The sequence below is a fragment of the Humulus lupulus genome, chromosome 8, assembly GCF_963169125.1.
Source record: "Humulus lupulus chromosome 8, drHumLupu1.1, whole genome shotgun sequence".
In the NCBI taxonomy this organism is placed as follows: Eukaryota; Viridiplantae; Streptophyta; class Magnoliopsida; order Rosales; family Cannabaceae; genus Humulus; species Humulus lupulus.
In genome coordinates, this window is record NC_084800.1 from 85,851,988 (window position 1) to 85,862,040 (window position 10,053).

Sequence of the window (10,053 nt, forward strand, 5' to 3'; positions counted from 1 at the left end):
ATGTTCTACTTTTATAATCAATCTTATTTTTAGTAGTAAATATATTCAATATTTTCAAAATATTGTACTTTTAAATTTAATATTTTTTTTTGTGGTAAATATTTTTAAAATGTTGCACTAATCCAGTTTTGTTTTTTTACAATAAATATACTCAATGTCTTAAAGATGTGTATTCTATCATTAGTGTCTAACACTTGGACATAAAATGCAACATTTTGAAAACATTAAGTATTTTAGCTAAAAAAAATGAGTATAAAAATAATCAATTTTTAAAACATTGGGTATATTTAAGACAAAAACAAATTAAGTATAAAAATACAACATTTTAAAAATATTAAGTATTTTAGCCACCATTTACTCTAATATAAATATATTTTTGTCCTCACCCTTTTCTTAATAAACCTCTCACAAAATTTTAAAATTTCTTTTCACATACTATCTATAATTTTGTGATTTTAGCAGCATTAGTAGCTCATACATTCTCAATTATTAGGTGGTTATTGAATATATTGGGTTTCATGGTTTACAAATATTTCAAGTTGATAATTGATTTCGGGTTAATAGTTGAAATAAAAATATTAATTATAAGTTCCTATTATGTATTTGGCTAACTGTTCAGTTACTATAGGTGTTTTATTATTTTTTAAAATATTTTACTTGATAATATTAATAATTAGTTATTATTATGTTATACAGTGTTCGCAATCTAAGTATAAGTATATGCACGTTTTTCTTAAACTCAAAAACAAATAATTCTTCAAACTTCAAAATAATTCAAATTCAAGATTAAACTTAGGATCGATTGCAAGTCTCAATTTTTTATTTTATTTTTTTATTAAAATTAGATGTTGACTTATTTTGCTATTCGATAATTATTGATACTACAAAATGGAGGAAATCACGATCGATATTTTTTATTAAAATTGTAGGTCTTGTATGTGTATTGCAATTTTGCCGGTTTTGTATGTGGTTGGAAATGCCACCTGAGTTGGAGAAAACAATGTTACAGAATGTGTTAGAACAAATAAAGCGCTAATAGATAGACCTGGAAATTTATGGTGCGTAGACGATAGGAATGTGATCACCTACATTCGTTTATACACTTTTGGAATTTTAAAATTGAATTGGGAATTTGAGATTTTTCTATAAAATTTCTGTTTAGGCAAGCTTCAAAGATTCTTATATATATATATGATCAGCAAAATAGTACTACTTATACATCAGATTTGAGAACATAGAAAAAGGTCCGAATAGTGTTGAGAACATGGATTTAACAATCATATAGACTGAAGGAAGATCAAGTAAACTTTAAAAAGTGCACAAAGAATGAACCCAAAATTACAAGAAATGGGTAGGAGAAAACCCCTGGACAATTAACATGAACAAAAAAATGTCATCAAACAAGGAAAAAAATCACTAGCATTTTTTACTTTTTGTTTTTTGCAATCCTAAACTAGATTTGTTTGTATGTAAACCCAACAGCAACTACTCACATTACCAAAAGAAACAGTTGCCATCGCCAGGAATAGTAAAGAAAAAAAAAACTTATCATCAACAGTCAACCGTAGAGAAACATCAACTGAATAGAGTGAAAACGAAAAATGCAATCAGTAGAGTCAAATGCAGCCTCAAGCTTTCCCTTAAAAGAGAAATGGCCGAAGAGTGTTTCTGCTGCCTGAAAATTGTCAGCAAAAATGGAGTTAAAACTTGCTACCAATTATGATCAAGAAGAGAAATAGAAGAGTATCTGAATTATGAATATACATACTTCTGCAAATTAGCTAGGTCACCACAGAATAGAACATTAGCAGGCTCGGCAAACTCTGTTTCGCCATTTTCGTCGGGATTGATGATTCTCAAGTATGTTTCTTGGCCAAGATACCACCTGTCAAGGTTTTCTGATCGTATGTTCCACACTCCAACATTGTCAAGAGAGATGAGAACTGCTGTCCATGCCTCGGGGTAAACCTTCATAGTAGTACAACATAAGAGAATGTTTGTTTGTGCAAGTCTATTATCTCCAAACAAATAAAAGAAAACACACATATATGTATAAATACATATATATGTTTACACCAACCTGGATAGTGGCTCGAGAAATGGCATCCCACTTGTTATATCTACCTCGACTGTCCTCTGTCCAATTACCATAATCCATCCTGAGACCAAATAAAAAAATTATCAAGTTTACATAAAACATAAAAAAGTTAAAGGGCATATTTATAGATGTTGTGACTGAGAAAGCAAAATAAAAATCTTACCCGACTACAAAACCAGAATAACCATTGATATGGAAACTCTGCATTATAGTATCATTGTTTTGGAATACAATTTCCATGAATCCCTTGTAGGTACCATTAATCACAGACATGTCTTTTCGAGGGGGTCTATTAAGCGGCCTATTGGGGAAATCAAGCTTATAAACTCCTTTAAGTTTATGCTTGTCAGCAAGCCTCATTGGAGTCTTAGGATTGATGAAAGAGATGCCATTAAGTGTAGCTCGTTGAGAACCACTGATTGTCACTAGTGGTACACTCCTTAACACATACGTATCAGTGATATTAATTGAGCCATAGTGAAATGAGCCCTGTGGATTAGGCCGAGCTCCACTGGCGGATCCATTTTGCCTGAGATTGTGAAAACAGAGAATTTAGACAAACCAACAAAAATGAAATGGAAAAAGAACACAAGAAAAGATTTATAAAAAAAGTGGCAAATGCCATCATCTACCCAAAGGCATAGAATTCAGGCATAAATTTGCTTCTAACTGCACCATCAATTGAGTCATTACTATTTGCAATACAAAAATAAAAGACCATAAAAAAGTCACAACAAGAACATACCTGACACTCAATGCTTGATTCATTGACCTTGTTTTATCATAAACATCATTTGGTGGATCGGGGAGAGGACCGGTGACTGGACCTTTAGAATTAGAGTAGTGCAAGACTGCAACTCCAGTGACCCTTTGCCAAAGTGATTCATTCACAAACCTGGCACTAGCAACAATATAGTAATCGGTACTGGCATTCTGATCAGCAGTGAGCAAGAAAGAGTAAGACTGCCCAACATGAATATCGAAGTCGGTATAGTTTTGTTGCATGGTATAATGTCCCTCTGTTTCGGCTAAAAGTATATTGTGACTCTGAATTCTGAAGTTTAAACTTGTAGAAACTCCAACGTTGTGCACACGAAGACGATAAGTTTTACCTGCACAACATAGCATCATTTCGAACAACTAGCAATGAGATATACAATTAATGACAGAGTGAGTCATCATTTGCATTGTAAAGGGAAAGAAAGCCAAGAAAAAGCATACCTGGATCAACATTGATGGTTTCATACTCAATTCCATCAGGTACAAGAGTGTTGTTGTAACGGTATGGACCTTTTCCATTAATTAGAACTCCATCTGGCATCCCAAGCTCTTTCCCAGCACTTAAAGATGTCCTTAATGCCTAAAAAATAGAAATAAACATTATTCCTAGAAGCTCACCAATTTAGTCTTAAAATGAAAAATACCAATGGAACCAAAAATAACTCATTTTTCAAATCAAATCATACTAATTTAGTCTTAAAATGAAAATATGTCCTTGATGCCTTAATACCTAAAAGATGTCCTTAATGCCTAAAAAATAGAAAGAGACATTATTCCTAGAAGCTCACTCATTTTTCAAATCAAATCATACTAATTTAGTCTTAAAATGAAAAATACCGATGGAAACAAGAATTACTCACAGTATGATTTTTAGTATACCAATCTCCTATGAAAATTTCAATATCACCGTCAGGCTGCGCGAAAGGAATTGAAATGACTGGTCGATTGTTGATGACAAAGGAACCAAAGCCACCTGCTGCTCTCTGGAAATTGAGAGAGGGGAAGTAGAAGAAACTACCAATCTGATCCTTAACTTGAAAATCATACGTCCAATTCCATTTAGGAGGAATTGGACAATTAGTACCAAGAACACCATCCTGCCATGAATCACGTCGCAACTGGATCCCAGGCCTATATCACAGAAACATTCCATTTAACTTATCAGAAAAAAAACCATCTCATTTCACGGCTAAAACATTAAAAAAATCAAATAAAAAATGATGTTTTGTTTTGGCAAGCTTACCAAGTAATCAAGAGATTTTCATCCAATTCATTGAACACGTTAACAATGACATTATTGTTTGTAGTGGCATTTATACGAGGACCTGGAAACTTCCCATTAACAGCTATAACCTGCCATTCAAAACTCAATAAATCAATGAAATAGGAATCGAAAGTCAAGCATACTCAAAAACTCAGTCTTCCACTTTATCCTCAAACATAAAATCATATAGTAAATATATTATATTAAAAGATTAGAATTATAGAGACTACAACCAGGTTAATGAACCAAAAACTGAAAAGTGGAAAAAACCCATTTGAAATTTAAATAAAATAAATACAAAAACCTTTAAACCCCATACTAATATCTAAAAATCAGAATATATCTAATAGTATTTGACTAATACGGTTTTGGGAAGCTAAAAATAACCTCATACACCTTATGCACCAATAATCTATTTGATTTTTTTCTTTTTAAAAGATAATCTGCTTGATTTGATCCAACGTATTCTGAGTCTTTAAAAATATATATTGAGAAAAAAAACACCAGTATCACAGAGGTAGAAGACATAGTAAAAAAGAAACTGATACTAAAACCGACGAACAGGAAGGGAAAAAAAAAAGGAAAACCATCAAATGCCAAAAAAATAATTCAAAAATGGTTTCCCACCGGATCCAAGGGGCTGATATATAAAAATGGTTTCCTTTTACCACACAGAACAAAAACCAAATCGAAAGCCAAAATGGAGATAACATATACATAAACACACATATACAATGATTTATATAGAGAGAGAAAGGGAGGAGTAAACAAACCCGCTGAGGAACTCCAAGAGGAGAAGCAGTGATATAAGAGAGATGGAACTCGTAAGAAATGGTGGGGTCAGCGGCGAAACAGAGATTTGAGACCAGAACAATGTAGACTAACCCGAAAACAGAGGACAACGCAGAGCTCTTAAGCGTAGCCATGGAAAGCCCAATAAGCTATAATCACGAATGAAAAAAGAAAATCAATCTTAAATATATATGAGAAGAGATTCAGTACTCTTTGTCTTTATACATTAATCAAAATCAAGGCAAAGACTGACTGGGTTTCACACACACAGACATAGAGGTGGTGTATAGAAGAAAAGTGAGGTCTGAGGTGTTTGAAGAGAATACTATTTGTCTCTTCAGTTGGCTTCTTTCTCTGCTAAACCTCTCCCTCTCCCTCTCTGTTTAAGGAAGTTTTTTTTTGGGCCCTTACCGCGTTCGGTGACCGTTTACTCCTTCAACCGGTTGCATTTCTCAATTCAACCAAACCATTTTGTATTTAATTTGTACTTTATTTTTTCATATTTGTCATTTCGATTTGATATTAGAGTCATTATGACACTCATAAATAAATAGAATTAATAAATTAAATAGGAGTGACCGGCTATAGGCGGTCCCAGATGGTGGGAAAGGGTTAGAGAGTGACAGCCAGAAGTCATGAGTGGGGGGCCCACTTAAACAAAACGCACAAGTTTCGGCGCCTGGCTCTCTCTCTCTCTCTCTCTCTTTTAGCTTCTCCTTTGTGAGATTTTCCAACGTTCATATTTTCTGCAAAGTGTCCCTGTCCCACTCAGAAATGCACCCACCAGAAACTACTCTTTTTCTTATTTGTTTATCTATTTATTTAATTGTTCAAAAAATAAATAAATTATTAATATTGTTTTATTTAATTCCATATTGCACTCGGAGCTGAGTTGGCAGAATTTGATTGGACAACTGGCTCCCACAATTCGCGAATCAACTGATCTGGACGTACTTTGGTCAGAATTTTGTTTCAACAATATTGTCTCTTTCATAAAGAAATGGTATTGTCCTAAAATAATTAACCCAAAAAAATCTCCGGAAAATATTTATGTTAAAGAATGTAAAAAAATAATAGTTATAACTATAGAAAATAATCTAGAAAATTCAAGTTCAGATAATTGAAATTATGGGAAACTTTTCTTCCATGTTAATCTAATATATATTTTTTCCCAATTAAGTTGCACCATTGACCTGAACAATATCAACTATTTGTTCATTTAATTAGAAAGTGTCATTAATGGCATTTATACTTTTACCAATTACAAATTATAACAAGTATCAAATATTTCCAAGCAAAAGTAAGGCAATAAGTACCACTTATTTTTATAATTAAAGAATTACACTTTGTACCTAGAAATATTTTCCTCAAAGTTATTTGATTAAAGGATCTTTTGATAAAATTACATACTTTTTAAAGTCATTTTATACTCTAGCTTAATTTTAATAATTTTTTGCAAAATGACATCTAATAACTTAAACAACTAATCGAAAAAATTCAAATAATCAGTCGAAAATTTTAGATAACTAATCAAATTTTAGACAAATGTCATTTTACAAAAAATTATTAAAAGTAATTCAAAGTACAAAATCACTTTAAAAAAATATCATTTTCACTAATTTATCTTGATTAAAATATTCACTCTCCAAAACAAATATATTTACAAAATCATGATCTATGCAATACGTCTAGAAATTATCTCTGGATAAATAATGGGCTGAAATTTTTAAATTAATATCTCAAAATAGTTTATAGTATATATTTTTTAGTGCAAATGTTTATAATATGTCATTTCTAGCCAAATATATATATATATATATTATCTTAATATCGAATATTATCATCATTTGAAAATTTAATCCATTTTCCCACTATAATTGAGCCACTAAAAAATATGCCCTTTTTGTGGCGCAATAAAAAAAAATCCAAGTGATTTCGGTTTTATCGTTACACAGAAAGACAACACTTCCTTAAATAATAATAATTATAATGATAACAACGAGTGCATTTTTATTTGTTCCTTTTATTTTATTTTTATGTTAAACAAAAATTTTAGCCTTTTCAAGTCTTTATAGAGTTATGATTTTTTTTTCCATTTTTTGTGGAGTAGTGCTACTCTTCTTGAGTAAGAGCATGTAAAAAAAAATTTGTCCAGCTCAACAAACCCCTTGATTGGTAGGGGATTTGGAAATGATTTTATGATTTTGAAAACTTAAAATTTGTGGAACTTACCAAAATATTTGATTGGCAGATTGTTTTTTAAAACTATATTCTAATCAGAATTTTAATTTTGTGTTGTAATTTAGAAAACAACAATTTTGCGTTTTCTCTGTTTTGTGATTTTTTCTCCAAAAACTTAAAATCAAAATCAGGATTTGTTTGTTCTCTCTACTCCTATCCTTTGTATCATTGCTTGTATTTTTTTTTTGTCAATTTTTATGACTTGAGTATGTTCTCACTAGTAATAAGGTGTTTATGAAACATTTTATGACATTTATGCACAATTCAAAAATAAGTTGTGCTGGTATTTTTATAGATGACAATGCAATATTGTTATAAATTTAATCAATAATTATTATTAAATTTTAATTTATCAATATAATTAAATTTTACTTAATTAAATCTATTGATAAATCAAAATTTAATATTATACAACCTATGTATATAAAATATATAAAATTAAAATAATATTTAAATTCAGCTGTTTCAATCACATATTCAGTTTATGTTATATTTTCAAATTTAATACCAATCACAAATTTATTTTTTTAAAACTCAAAAACAGTTTAATTGAACCAATTATATTTTCAGAAACATGATTTCAGTCACTAAATTCAGATTTTCATTTTAGAATCTTACTTTTCAAAAATACAGTTTTCTAATCGCGAACCAATCAGACCCTAAATCTTTTACCATTTTTCGTGCATTGTTTATAGAATCTCTTTTATGTAACATTTCTATTTGTCTTAGAAATTTTTATGTTGATAATACACTAATAATCTATATATTTTTCTTGCGCCTAAACATAAATCCATCGATGGAAAGCATCAATATACAATAATTTAATAAAGGAAAAGAATCGACTATAAGATATATATGCATATTTACATATATTATATATGTGTGTGTATGTGCAGTCATAGACTCATCAGACCAGAATATATTGCCTTTCTTAAGTTATGCCAAACCTAAAGCCAGGACGATATGTAACTCCAAGCATTGAACAACTTCTTTGGTCCAAAACCAAAATTTTGAGTTTTCTTTACCAATAAGTAAAAGTAATCACTCTTCAATATATAAATAAACATATCTTTTCTTTGGGTACTCCCTATTGGATATCCTATCTCACCAAGACCAAGACATAGATTACATTATGCATTACGAAAAGGATTTTTAACTTTGCCCAAAACCAAAACGCTAATGCTAATTTCTTAATCAATGCAACATTTAAATTAGTCTCAATAATATATCTTAAACAATAAGATAAGCAAAATTATATTTTGATAATTATTATAGGGCAATCATTTTTTTTATTTTTATTTTTTGGCTCTGAAACAAAACAATATATAGGGGGAAATAAATATTGTGAATATATTGGAGTAAGATTTTCAAATAAACTACTAGAAGATGAGAAAACAAAAGAGAAAAAATGTACTACGTACGTACCTAATTCATTCAATATAAAATTACATAAGTGTTACACTCTCGTACGTGCATTTAATTCGCATTCTACCTGTTTTTGACTTTATTTTTTGTCTTATCTGTATATTTGATTTATTATAAGTAAAATACTATATATTTTGGACAATGATATGGTGGAAGACAGCTTCTATGGAGTATTGTTGGGACTAAGGTTTTTTCTCATAACTGGCACCATGTGCATCAATGTATACATATGCTATATCATTAGACTTTCATACCTTCCAAGTTATAAAAGTAAATTAATTAAGAAAAGATACTTGCAATCCACAGTCTATTCCAATTTTTGTGAGTTATATGAACTGGTCAACAAAAGTAATCATATTAATATAACAAATAGAATTAGCTTATATCCTTAATATTTGACAATTAGCTTTTTTGCTTATCCAATTATTGATTATTCCAGTTTATTTTTATTGTTTTTCCCAAACAAAAATGTTGACTTTTGCTCACTAAATTCAATAATATATATTTGTGTATAATTCTATTTATTTTTTTAGATATATAGAATGATGAAACAATTGATTTTTTTAAGAATAATTACAACACTATAAACTTTAGATAGCAAAATTTTGAAAGGATCGATAATGTAGATGGAAAAGAGATCGTTTATCTGCAAATATACCTTAAAGTTAGATAATAAATTAGAAAAATTACATACTTATTTTATGAGTGACAAAAAATTATAATTAATTATAGGTAAATTATAATTATTGTGGTATTAAACTAACTTCCACCATAAGTCTATAACATATTAGAGTGTCTCATATCTAATAGATTGTGAGGATATTAACTCACCTTTGGCTACTCTACTCGTTGTCAATAAGTTTTGAAATGGAGCTACATGTGTCTTACCAAAAAACCCCTACTCTATATGTTTACCGAGTTTTTCGGAAACGAATAACTAACAGAATAATAAAAAGATAAGAACCGTAGAAATACTGAAATGTAACTAAACAAACAGTGTTTTTACGTGGTTCAGGCGTTAACAAGCCCTAGTCCACGAGTCGATGTTATTATACTTGGAAAAGATTACAGTAAGATGGCTGGTGCATAAGAACTTCACCCACTCACAATGTTTCTCTCGGGTTCTCTTAAAGAAGATGAAGCTAGAGAGATTTTGGTAGAGTCTCTTGCTATCTGATCTCCCCCCCTTCTTGTAAAAGGAAGGAGTCTTTATAGCTAGGGTTTCGGATTAGGGTTTTTCTCTACGTACATGAGTCTTAATTACACCAGCCATAAATAGGGGATACAATTACTATAGTCGCATGGCTACCAGACTCTATGTGGGTATATTTACGTGAAAGTATGGGGAACACACAAAGTCAGCCGTCTTTTCCAAGTTGTCAGCGGAACAGTAGGCGAAAAGGTACCCTTAGGCGTGCTGGGATGTGTGCGGCTTTGACCTGACGGGCGTGTC

At 30.5% G+C, this 10,053-nt stretch overlaps 1 protein-coding gene across 2 annotated transcripts; it reads right to left on the reverse strand.

The window, feature by feature from the left end:
* Positions 1-1,282: 1,282 nt before the first annotated feature.
* On the reverse strand, positions 1,283-5,328 carry LOC133798012 (monocopper oxidase-like protein SKS1). Of its 2 annotated transcripts, XM_062236178.1 has the most exons (10): positions 5,188-5,328; positions 4,916-5,083; positions 4,122-4,231; positions 3,739-4,009; positions 3,320-3,458; positions 2,844-3,210; positions 2,262-2,627; positions 2,081-2,159; positions 1,769-1,968; positions 1,283-1,675 (listed from the first exon to the last, which is right to left on the reverse strand). In XM_062236178.1, exons 2-10 carry the CDS (start codon positions 5,066-5,068, stop codon positions 1,576-1,578), a joined length of 1,785 nt encoding a protein of 594 aa, XP_062092162.1. In that variant the 5' UTR covers positions 5,069-5,083; positions 5,188-5,328; the 3' UTR covers positions 1,283-1,575. The 2 variants fall into 2 exon arrangements, with proteins under 2 accessions (XP_062092162.1, XP_062092161.1); XM_062236177.1 differs by having other exon boundaries at positions 4,916-5,295.
* Positions 5,329-10,053: the final 4,725 nt, after the last annotated feature.

What these genes read in the sequence shown, in the direction of transcription:
- LOC133798012 (XM_062236178.1), bottom strand. Translation starts at nt 5,068, where the DNA reads ATGGCTACGCTTAAGAGCTCTGCGTTGTCCTCTGTTTTCGGGTTAGTC. An exon ending in GGTATACTAAAAATCATACT is followed by an intron (nt 3,459 to 3,738) that starts GTGAGTAATTCT and finishes TCTATTTTTTAG; the next exon opens with GCATTAAGGACATCTTTAAG. An exon ending in GACCTAGCTAATTTGCAGAA is followed by an intron (nt 1,676 to 1,768) that starts GTATGTATATTC and finishes GACAATTTTCAG; the next exon opens with GCAGCAGAAACACTCTTCGG.